Source organism: Hordeum vulgare, chromosome 7H, assembly GCF_904849725.1.
Source record: "Hordeum vulgare subsp. vulgare chromosome 7H, MorexV3_pseudomolecules_assembly, whole genome shotgun sequence".
NCBI classification, from domain to species: Eukaryota; Viridiplantae; Streptophyta; class Magnoliopsida; order Poales; family Poaceae; genus Hordeum; species Hordeum vulgare.
The window spans coordinates 608,199,920-608,211,990 of record NC_058524.1 but is presented as its reverse complement, the minus strand read 5'-3'; the positions used below and the strand labels follow the sequence as shown (position 1 = coordinate 608,211,990).

At 45.8% G+C, this 12,071-nt stretch overlaps 1 protein-coding gene and 1 non-coding gene across 3 annotated transcripts; both read right to left on the bottom strand.

Annotated features, from left to right (window-relative positions):
- Window positions 1-505: 505 nt before the first annotated feature.
- On the bottom strand, window positions 506-2,066 carry LOC123411932 (E3 ubiquitin-protein ligase GW2-like). 2 transcript variants are annotated; one of them, XM_045104892.1, is made up of 5 exons: window positions 1,703-2,066; window positions 1,544-1,595; window positions 1,383-1,428; window positions 1,080-1,161; window positions 506-986 (listed from the first exon to the last, which is right to left on the bottom strand). In XM_045104892.1, exons 1-5 carry the CDS (start codon window positions 1,982-1,984, stop codon window positions 912-914), a joined length of 537 nt encoding a protein of 178 aa, XP_044960827.1. In that variant the 5' UTR covers window positions 1,985-2,066; the 3' UTR covers window positions 506-911. The 2 variants fall into 2 exon arrangements, with proteins under 2 accessions (XP_044960827.1, XP_044960828.1); XM_045104893.1 differs by having other exon boundaries at window positions 895-986; window positions 1,080-1,169; window positions 1,359-1,428.
- Window positions 2,067-2,590: 524 nt separating this feature from the next.
- TRNAE-CUC lies at window positions 2,591-2,663 on the bottom strand. The gene has a single exon. It is a non-coding gene; the product is annotated as a tRNA-Glu (tRNA).
- Window positions 2,664-12,071: the final 9,408 nt, after the last annotated feature.

The window sequence follows — 12,071 nt, the reverse complement described above, 5'->3', positions numbered from 1 at the left end:
GCGACAAATATTACGGTACAGAGGGTGTAGATTATATTGCTAGAGCTGTTGATGATAGGATCGAGTGATCCGGTGAGGTTAGGGTTTACCGGTAGTAGTTGTGCTTTACCTTGTCCTGAGCTTGATGAGCTCCCGCGGGCGTCCATCGTGAGGTGGTGATGGCGGTGGGGAAGGAGAGAGATGTGACGTAGGTGGAATTTTTCGTGAGCACCGCGCTAACCCTAAATCAGATGGGTTTGTAGGTAAGGAGTGTGGTGGCGGCGAACCTCGTGTTCCGTGCCCCGGCACACCACCTCTGTTTATATAGCGCGGGTCACAGGAGTCCACCAATCATAACGGGTTGGGCGCCTTCGATCAGGGCGCATAGATCAGGGTCCGGTGGGCCATTGGGGCCACTCGGGAAGAGATCAACCTAACAGTTGATAGTCTTGTGCATGAGATTGATTTGCTCAAAATTAAATTTTGCGACCTAATAATTGCGGCTTCATGATACTGGACGCTAACGGGGAGTTCTTGGCCACCACAAACATATTTTAGGCATGAACTTATCTTTGTCTACAGAGCCGGCCACGGAATAATTCTACACTTCTGCACCAAATCTTCACTCTACTAGGGCCACTGGCAGAATATTTTTTGTTTCAGTATGGAGTACTAGCATTTACTCTGCTTTTTACTCTGTTCTGCATACACCAATATCTTTTTTTCGAAACGGAGGCATCGCCCCGGCCTCCATACACCAATATCTGAAACAGTTCTTTCCATTGTCTAAAAATAATACAGAAAAAAGGACATATCATATCTGAAACATTTCAGGTACGATCATGGAAGCCATGAAATCTTGCTTGGAGGGTCAGAAAAATCAACAGTTTGGTAAGCGAGCTTTCAGCACTGCAAAACTAGGCTTGCAACTTCTATGGTGCTAGAATATATCCACAGGTGTTCTTGGAATGTATTCTGGTCGCAACCTCATGAGCGTTCGATTTTTTCTGCAAGAAATTCAGAATAAGAGGTTTGTTGGGAAATGGTATCAGGTAGTATGTTCCTCTGTGTTGATCAGAATCTCTGGGTCGAAAGCTTACTTCTCGTTGAAGTTTCTTCTCACTCAATGTTCTAGCGCCACGGTATTCGACGGCGAAGGCTGCAGTTTTGCAGAATGGGCAGCTACGTTGCTAGTTAAGGGCCCAAGGCGATTCAGATGCAAAATTCAGCAAGAAAACAGTCAGATTTTAGGCACAATACATCAATGAACCAACGTAAAGATTCTTCAGTATAAACTGTCAGACGTATGGATCGCAGAACAAGTATCAAATTAAGTCTAGTGATTAAAGATGTTCATGAGATACATAATGGTTGCACACCAGCTAGGGAGCAGAGTAGGATACTGGACAGCTCTGGAAGCCTTGGACGGCATCAGCTGCAGGAAGCACTCTGCAGGACAATGAAACAGGGTAGGATAGTTGAGGACGTAACGAAGGGAAATACTGGCACTTGTGAATTTCAGTGCTAATCTGATCAAAACTTTGGACAGAAATAACGGGGTCACCTGTGCAGATTCCTTTGCCGCAGCAGTTTGATCGATTCAAGCTCGGGTAGAACTGCATCGATCGATCGACGGGGGGCAGAAAATCATGAGAACAACAGAGCGGAGTAGACCAACTCTCAGAAGCAGCGAGTGGAAGAATGAATGATAAAGCGTACGTACGTGGAAGCAGATGGGGCATTCCACGGCGCGGGCGTCCTCATCGGAGGCATCGAAGCACGGAGCGAGGTCACCGGAGCGGATGAGCCGCCGGAGCCGGTCAGAGTCCAGGTCGGAGAGTTGTCGGACCAGGCGGCGCGGCTGCGTCAGACGCTCCTCCACCGCCGGACCGCGCAGCGCAGCGTTACCCATTGTGGTTGCGATCCTGGCGAGTGGGAGTCTGGGAGGAGTAGCAGGCTTGCTCATACGGCCGGAACCAGGTTTATAGTCCCGCCGCAGCCGCATCGCCGCGGCCTGCCTGCCTGCGGGTGTGGAAGGAGGAGAACGGGAGGTGGCCGTCGGTGGGTGGGTGGCTGCTTTTTGATCGGCGGAGGGAAAGAAGAAGTGGAGGGAAGGAAGAAAGGAATCAAATTTTCAAACGGCCGTGATGCGCTCATCGTGGCGTCGCTTTCCGCAGAAGCAGATCGCTTTGCTGAAGCCGAACAGCATACCGACAACTTTTCTAGTATATAAAAAACTGAAAAAGTAGATGGAGAAATGAAAAGAAAAAAAAATCTAGACAAGGACGAGAACACAAGGAACACAAACACAACAACACGAACTGAATATGCAGCAACCATGTTTGCTCGCATGATCAATAACACATCTCTGAATTTCCCATGGCAACGGCAACACATGGTCAAATGCCTCCCAACGGATCGGTGTCTCTAAAGGTTAAGACCGCCATCACAAACTACACAGCAATCTCAGAAATGAAGATAAGTAGACCGAGCTGTTCAGGGTGACAAACTGTCTTTCCTATATCAACAGTGGGCATGCATATGAATAACACATTATCAGATGCATTAATCCTTCACTGAGACCAGCAAAAATGATCAGGAAAAAAGGTAATTCCGTCGCCGGGACTTGAACCCGGGTCTCTCGGGTGAGAGCCGAGTATCCTAACCACCTAGACTACAACGGAGTGGTGTCGGTGTACTTGAATACACCACACGAAAGTAGCACTTGGCGTCCAAAAACAACACCAACGATAGAGCTGAATCGCAGCTTTGGTTAATTCAGACATGGCTACAAACATCGACAAACCGAGAACGAACAACATCGACATAGTTGGGTTGCAGCTTTGGTTGATGCATCACATATTTGAATTCCGCCATGCATGCAAACCAACACATGGATTGTTCCAAATTCTGACAAAACGGATACCACAACGATTTGAATATTATAATACAATTTGAATATTATACTCATGTATGTCTCGATTCTCACATGAAATGATTATGCACCACTGAGACCATAACGATTTCTCTCATTTCAAATATTTGCTTGTCCATAACGATTTCTCTCATTTCAAAAATTTGCTTGTCGTGCGGTGACCAAGGTAGAGCAGTGTGTCATCCACCTTTCGATGGGCGCGTCTTGACGACAGCGAGTCTTGGCGGCAAGGTGCAGCGGGGTCTCGGTGTTGAATACTGTTCGATGGCCATGCGCACGTTGTTTGGCGTCGTGATGACATCGACGGTAGACGGATCTGGTAAGATCAATGCATTTATTGCTTGTGAAGACGAGACTACGAAAGAAAGCGTTGAAAGATTCTACAACGTGCACATGCGATGCACACAGAGGGTTTGGTAGACCGGTTGGAGCTCCCAGCTCGCCGGCGGGCGACTTGATGGGGCAACCAGATTTCTTGGTGTGTGTGGCATGCAGTCCAGGCACATCATTAGTCTTGTAGGTAGGATGATAATTTGTCTCAGGAAGGTGGCTTTGGGTTGATCTATGTATTTATTTGGTAAAACCTTATTAAGTGATGCAATAAATATGGATGTATGCATCATTCGATGCAAAGGTCAGGGATAATTCTCTTTTTTGAAAAAAAATGATCTCTCTAAATGGGGATGCTTTGTAGCATGATACTCGTGATCTGCGTTGGGTTTTTCGTGAAGAGGAACATGTTATCGCAACACAAAGTGGGTAAGTATTTCCCTCAGTTATGAAACCAAGGTTTATCAAACCAATAGAAATATCAACCACAACCGTCTTCAACGGCTGCACACAAAAGAACTAACAACTTGCACCCAACGTGGGCAAAAGGATTCTCAATCCCCTTGGTCTCATTATCTGCAAGCGAATAAGATGTGTAGATAGTTGTAGATAATTGTAAAATGCAAAATAAAATAAAAGAAAATAAATGGCAGAAAAGTAATGGAGGTTTTACCAATATGTTGTGAATAGATCCCGGGGTCATAGTTTTTCCTAATGGCATCTCTCATAAAAATAGCACACAATGGATAAACAAATTACTGTTGGACAATTGATAGAAGAGCGGATAGTTATGCAATTTTCACGGCAATAATCATGTAAATATAGGTATCACGTCCATAAACAAATAGGCCGACTCTTGCCTGCACCTATTACTACTTCACTTCAAGAGCGCTTCTATGCTTGCCTCTCTACGTATTAAGTTCATGAAAAACAAAGTAATGCTTGAAGTAAGATGACATGATGTAGACAAAGTAAACTTATTCAATATGAATAAACCCCATCGTTTTACCCTTAGTAGCAGCAACACAAAGACGTAACTTATCCCCTTCTGTCACTGGGATATAGAAACTCGCTGGGTTGAACCTACTACAACGCACCTCTCTCACCGAAGAAATATCAATCTAGTTGGCCAAACTATTTCAATAGATCCTACGAAGCGATCATAATCATGCACATAAGAATCATATTATATATCAAATGAGACTCAAATATTTATCATGAATAATCTGAACATAAATCCGCAATTCATCGGATCCCAACAAACACACCGTATAAAAATATATATTATATGGATCAAAGCAAAGATGTGATGATCATTGTATTAAAGTTCAAAGAGAGATATTACCATCTAGGTACTGGCTATGGACCCGTAGGTCTGAGGTGAACTACTCATATATCATCATGAGGGCAACAAGGTTGATGAAAAAGCCCTCCATGATCAATTTCCCCCTCCAGTAGAGTGCCAGAACGGAGCTCTAGATGGCCTTCCGCCGGAACAGAGACTTGCAAAATTTTAGAAAGTGTTTTGGGACCTCCTTCGATATTTTTAGGGTAGATATGAATTTATAAGCCAGAGAACAGAGCCCCGAGGGGGCCACAAGAAATCAAGGTGCCCTCCTGGCCGCGTCCTGTTGGCTTGTGGGGACCTCGTGCACCCTCCTACCTCCTTCTGATGCTCCACGGTCTTGTTTTGGTTCAGAAAAAATTCACAAAAAAATTCAGGTCAATTGGGCTTCATTTGGTACTGAAACATAAAAAGTGGAAAAGACGTAGAAAACAACAACTGACACTGGGTACTGAATCAATAGGTTAGTGCTCGAAAATAATATAAATTGGTAGATAAATACATAAAAAGTATTTCAAAATGATAACATAATATCATGAAACAATAAAAAATTATAGGTATGTTGGAGACGTATCATAACACGATGTCGTTAAAAAAATGTTGAGTTAGGAGGGAAACTCCATACCGGAGTAACAATCGGCTTAGAAACTCTGAATGATCTCTAAAAATTTGTGAAATTTTATATAGTTGAGTCTGTTTGGTAATCCAAACAACACGTGGGCTTGTTTTGGTAAGTATTGGAGTCTTCCGTATTGAGTCCAGTTAGGATTAGTAGTGTGATCAACATTTTGGGTGATTTGGATTAGAAAAGAGAACCGACATGTACGGCAAGAAAAATTGTAACACCATGGAATATTAAGAGAAAAGAAAATAAAGAGGGGCGCAACACGTGCCCTTGACTATAATTTCTTTGTGGGGCGTGTGTTCGTGTGTTTTGATATGATTGATTCATGGACGAAATCCAACAATTGGTATTAGAGCAAGGTTATTTTCAAGCTGCGCTTGCCCCCGGGTGGCGACTCAACTAGCGCCTCGAGGATGCCAATACGGTCACTTGTGCGACGGCGAGGAAGAGCGGACAATCTAGTCTGGGGGGTGCAACGACGTGGAGAACCCAGTGGTGGTCGTTCAGGAGTAACAAATAGAAGGCGGAGAGGGTGTTGTCGCGAGCGACACAACGGGTGATTTCCATTTGGCTGAACGACTTAGGGTAGGGCGACATGATGTCATCGGCAAGGCGATGGTGATCGTTGATGGTTGCGGAGGTGCTGAAGTTGTGGCACTGAAAATATCGTCGAGATCATTGTTGGGGACCGCAAGGAGGAAACAGTAAAGTTGTTTGTTGTTGTCAAGGTGTGCATGTGAGTTCTTGCAAGATGTGTCCAAGAGCTCAGGTGTGTGAGTCTTCTGCTGTAGTTGAGATGCGTCACTGACGAACACTACACCACGACACCACAACGGCGATATGCATCTGTCGGAATAGATGTACATTAGCGACACATTATTTATCGCAAACAACGTTGTCGTGGTTTTGTCACGGCAGATGTCCTCGTGAAAGGACTTAGTGTTGGAGCCATCGCACCTTGGTGGCGACTCAAAGGGGTTGAACGGGAGCGAGACAGAGATTTACCCAGGTTCGGCCCCTCGTGAGGAGGTAAAAGCCTACGTCCTGCTTTGTGTTGTATTGATGGTGTTTCGATTACAAGGAGGGCGTAACTCGCCTGACCTAGCACTCGATGATTTCTAACCCCCCCTCTCCTTCCCTGGAAACTCGTCTTTATATACAGGTCGAGTCCTTAGGGTTTACAAGGGTCCTTTCCTTTACACAAATCGTGACTCTTTCGATCTCTAAGTCGCCATCTTTCCAAGACTTTGGGACCTTCTCTACTATGGACTCCTCCCGAAGGTCCTGAACTGCCATACGACTTCCGGCCTCGCTGGGCCAAGGCCAAAACCATTTGGAGATGAGTCGCCAGCTTTGGTGACCCGGCCCAACTAGGGCGGGTTACCCAACAGATAATATCCCCAACATTAGGCCCCAGATTGACCTGAATTTCTTTCACGCCAATATCCTTACTCAGTTAGGGGCGATTCATCTCACTCTTCTTATGCACCATACACTTAAACCGCCATCTGCTGCGGAAAAACTCAAGTCACCAAACCACTTCTTGTTTGTGCCTTCTTATCCCTTGAATCTCAGAAGAGATGATGACGTAATCTCCAACGGATCCTTCGGTATCGTTATCCCAAAAATTTCGGGGCGCCATCATGGCGAATCTTTATCTTTTGGCAGTTCTCGCTCGTGGCGCCTCGATCCTAGCGCCTGACCTAATAAAAAGGCAGGGGGAAGGGACAGGGCACATTTCACCTACCCATCTTGTCGCCCTTCTCTTCCTCGCCGTCGCACCGAGAGCCTCATCGCCACCCGAGAGCTCCATCGCCACCCGAAGACTTCGACGTCGTCTGACAACTTCGTCGCCGCCGAACACCTCGTCGTGGCCGAGCATTTCGTCGCCGTCGAACGCCTCACCGCTGTCGAGCACCTTGTCTCCGTCGAGCACCTCGTCGCCGCCCGAGATCTTCGCGACCGTCCGAGATCTTCGCCGCCGTCCGCGCAACGCTCGCGGCAAATCCCTCTTCGGACACCTCCAGCCGCATTTACCAGGTCAGCATCCCGCCATTGAAGGCAGATCCAAGTTTCTCGAGGTTCATGCCCACTGTGTTCTTGGAACATCTCGAACGGCTTCGTAATCCCCGATTAGTTGGCGGTGCTGGTAGCGAATACAACAATGTTTTCCATACCTTTAGTTGTTCGGCCTTGATTTGCATACTTAGGAAAGATTTCACTAGATCAACAGTATTGTTCCCACCTTAGTCACAGGCCGTTTTATCCAGACCTTTTCACATTCATTTCTGCCTGTCCAGTAGATCCATAATTTATCGCTTGTCGAGTGAAACCTGTTTATAATCTCGTACTTCACCACCTTGGCAAATACTACTGAAGCTCTGAAACACCTCTCCTTTAAGTAGTAAAAGTTTCATAAGTCGCCCTGGCAACCTGACCCGGACCTTTATCGGCGGGTCAAAAAACTCCCTCAGCCATCAGGCAAATTGTTTGGCGAGTCAAATGAACTTGTTTCACCATTTTTAGTAGATGCTTGGCGTGTTAATTTACCCGTAATTTTATCCCTTTGTAGCATGGGCACCGTTTTCAAAAGTGATTGGCTCCCAACCAAGGTTGACGATGCTCTCCTTAACAACTATGTAAAAACGGGGAATCTGGACCCTCAAGAGGTCATCGGTTGGCGTACCGGGTTAGGAGAGAAAATCCCCAACCCGAAGGAAGGGGAGATAGTTGTTTTTGTTGAACACCTTGAACGGGGCTTTAAGCCGCCTGGATCGAAATTCCTCAAAGATGCCATGACCTTTATGAATGTCCGCCTCCAAGATTTAGGGCCCAACTCGATAAGCAATTTATGCCAGTTCCAAGTGTTCTGTGAGGCCTACTTGCGGATGGAACCCTCAGTTCCTTTATTCTGGTACTTCTTCCATTTGAATTGCCAAACAGAATTTCACAATGGCCCTAGCTTGGAGCTTGGAGGTGTCAATGTTCAACGTCGTAGGGATAGTTCATTCCCGTCACTCGGCATGCCAAGCCATCCCAAAGGCTGGGGCGAGTCTTGGTTTTACTGCCGGGAGACTTCGCCTGAGGGCGAGAACAAGCTTCTCGGTTATAGGGAAGATCGCCTTCCAACAAATTTCAAACTCCTAGACAAGCTCACCGAAGAAGAGGAGTCAGACTTTATCCCAGTATTGTCCGAGTTAAGATCTCTAACAAACAACGGCCTTACTGGGGTTGACTTGATCCGCTGTTGGGTGGAATGGCGTATCCTCCCCTTAAGTCGCCGGGACGGATTAATGTGTGATTTTGAAGGCACCCTGGATCACCCCAGTGCTACTTCCACACGGCTCTGACAGAAAGTGATATTGTAACCATCATCAAGAAGTTGACCGGCGAACCCGCGGAAAAATGCGGCCAAATAGGTCTTAAGCCGTTCTGCAAGATCAACCCGGCACCAAAGGTAAATAACTTAACCCGTTTTTGCTTTATTCTTTCCGTCTTACTTGAACTATGACCTCTTATAAAATATGCCATTTCAGAAAGGTGATAAATTCTGGTCCAAGAGGCCAAAAAAGATGGCCATGAAGCAAGCTAGGCCGCCTCCAAAGAAGAAGTCCAAGGGCAAGGGCAAAGCCGCCGTCACTGAGCCATCTGAAGCCGATGAATCCCAAGTCGGCGACGTACTTTCAGAGGTAAAAAATCCATCCTCTTTAACTCGCCATCCATTACTGATAGTTTTGTGTTTACACCTCTGTATCTCTTGTGTAGAATGAGGACAATGAAAGCCAGGAAGACTCCGTAGAGGTAATTTCTGTTTCCTCCTACTCATCTTCTCCTCCACCTAAGCCGGCCAGGCGAATTTGTGGGAAAGTTCCCTTCTCACACCCAAATGCTTGTTTGGATCCAAATTTTCTTTTGAAGAAAGCGCAACATACTTCAAATCGGAAAACTCGGAGTCATTCTGGAGACTTGGTGTTCGGGTTACCAACAAGAATCAAGAAGAGGCAAAATGAGGTATCTTTTAATAACACTTCTTCATGTCCTTTTGGATCACGTTTGTAACTCGCTCATATCTTTGAAGTATTATATTTGCAGAGTTCTCCTCCCACATCCGGTGACTCAATGATGTCGGCACTTCCACCGATGATTCGTGTCCCTGGGTAAGCCTTTGACAACATTTACCTTTGTTCTGATGGTGGTAATATATGTTCTTTTAAACACACCCCCTTCTCCTCTTAGGGCGCATGCGAAGAAAAGGAAAACTGGCGGGTCAACTCCCATTACAGCTTCGAAGCCTATTGAAAAATCGGCGTCGATCCAGGATAACCCGGACCAAGACAAACCTGAAGATCAAGTGGATCTCCCCAGCTCGCCCAAGGAAACCATGGAAACGCCTAACCCGCCAAGTCCATTGAAAACCGCAGAAGACCCGGACGTTGTAGTTATCACCGGTACTCGCTTCTCTAAGCCGGCCACAACAGTTTTATCGAAGCATGTATCATCATCAGCTCAACCTGTTTTTAAGCATGAACTTTCCAAGGCTAAGCTCTCCCAGTATGAGAATCTTGAATTCAAAGAACGTTGCTCTGGCTTTGCAAGTCGCCTGGAGGCGAGTTATGAGATGGAAAAAAGTCTGCTTCGATTGCTGAAGAATAAACATGAGGTACGTCTTATTGCACACTATATTATCCTCATTAACCCCCAAGGGCCGGGTCATCAGTGAAAAGATGAGCCGGGTCTTGATAATTGAAGAAAAACTTTTGACCTGTAACCCCCAAGGCCCGGGTCATCTGTAAAAAGATGAGACGGGTCTTGATAATAGAAGAAAAACTTTCGGCCTGTAACCCCCAAGGGCCGGGTCATCTGTAAAAAGATGAGTGGGGTCTTGTTAATAGAAGAAAACTTTCGACCTGTAACCCCCAAGGGCCGGGTCATCTGTAAAAAGATGAGCCGGGTCTTGATACTGTATAATTTGTCTTAAAAAATTATACATTAGCCCCCAAGTGTCAGGGATGTTGCTTGCAATAATTCTGAGACTTGCCCCTTGACTATATATTTCAACAGGAATCACTTGTCCAAACTGAATCAGCATTTGGCGACTTGAATAAAAATTTAACCGATCAGCAGGATGCCCGGGCGAAATCAGAAGAGAAGTGTGAACTGATCTTGTGTGAGATGGAGAAGCTAAAAGCCGACTTAAAAAAGGCTCAAGCTAATCAAGATGCCTTAATAAAGCGAGAAGAAAAAGCTGAAGCTAAATTGGATACTATGCAACAAGAGCTGGCCGGCTTAAAGCGACATATCTCCAACATGGCGCAAGCCGTCTTTGGTAAAAACCAAACCCTTGACCTTGCACTTTGTAAATAAATAGCTTGTAGAAATCGCTGACCATTATTACCTCTTACACAGGTCCGAGAGTCGCCAATCTTCAGGATGACTGTGTCCTGATGCTGAAGGCGATTTATACGCTGAAGTGTGCTGACCGTGAAAGCAGTGATGGGTGCCAAGGAACCCATAACATCAATAAAGAAGATTCTAGGCTGCTTATCTACTCTTCCTCCTCAAATTGGTGAGCTAACTCGGTCAGCCGCCCGAAAAGGAGCACTGACTACGCTGAGTCGGTGTTTGGCGTATGCTCCAGAAATAAACCCGGAAGAAGTAGCAGCGGGCTTTCCCCAGCTCAAGGATGACGGGTCAGAATTTGCTGAAGAAGATTACCAGCGTGTTGTCAAAGAATCCCGTTTGGCGGCGACTCAGCTTGCTGCAAGCTTGGATTTATCAAAATACCAAGCCGCCTATGACAACAAGAATAAGGAAGTTAACATGCCAACCTTTATAAAAACGAGCTTAACTCCGCGTCGACCCAAGAATCCTTTTAACTTGGAGGTGGATGTCTCATTAGTGTTGAATGATGAAGATGAGTTCGCCGCGTTATCCAAGTGTAACTGGGTACTGGGTGACTTGCAAATTGAAGTGGGCCAAAGCTCGCAGCAGGCTGATCCAAGGACATCAGCAGAATAAAACTTCATAGATTTGGCCATAAGAGCCATGTAATAAGTCTTTTTAGAGATCAAACTGCTTCTGTGATATCTTGAAAAATCCTTATGTCGCCCTTAAGGCGTTTTTAAAATGCTTGACCCGCCGTTGAGGCGTTTTTATGATGCTTGACCCGCCATGGCCAGAATGATTTTGATCATCAACCTGTTAAGCTTGAAAACATATATCAAACCATCTCAATGAGTAATGGATGATAATAAATAACAATCGGCCCAAGATATTTGAGGCGAGTCAGACAAAAAGTCTGAAAGACCTTGTGGCAGTGCGAGGAAGGTAAAAAATAGCAATTTCGTCGGCTCATCAGGTCGCAACAGGATAGGACGAGTTACATAAACTCAAGTGCTACCCGACGGAGACTTTTGTATCAAAAGCTCAAGTATTTAGACCGGCTGATCAGGCACGAGTCAAGCTTCAGTGAAGCGGGTTCAATGAACCAATGGTTTCTCTATTTTCCATGTGAGGCGCTAGCCGGTACCAGATATGTTTTAACCAAGGCGAGTTCAGGGTCCATGAGCGGAATAACTCGCCAAGAGTTCATGGGTCCATATGGCGATTCGGCCAACACACAGTCCAGTATAACCATTTGTAATGCGGTAATTTTCCGCATGCCAAATGGGTAGTAAGGCTGATCTCAGTGAGAGGAAGCCCCCAAGTGACCTATGATTAAGGGAAAGACCGTCATAGGATTGTAGAAGCGTATTCGCTATTACCACAAAACGACTTGAGAACAAACTGCCCTCAAGTAAGCCGGCCTAATCCACAGAATCATATAAGGCGCCTATGTTTGAATCGCGCGCTTGTGG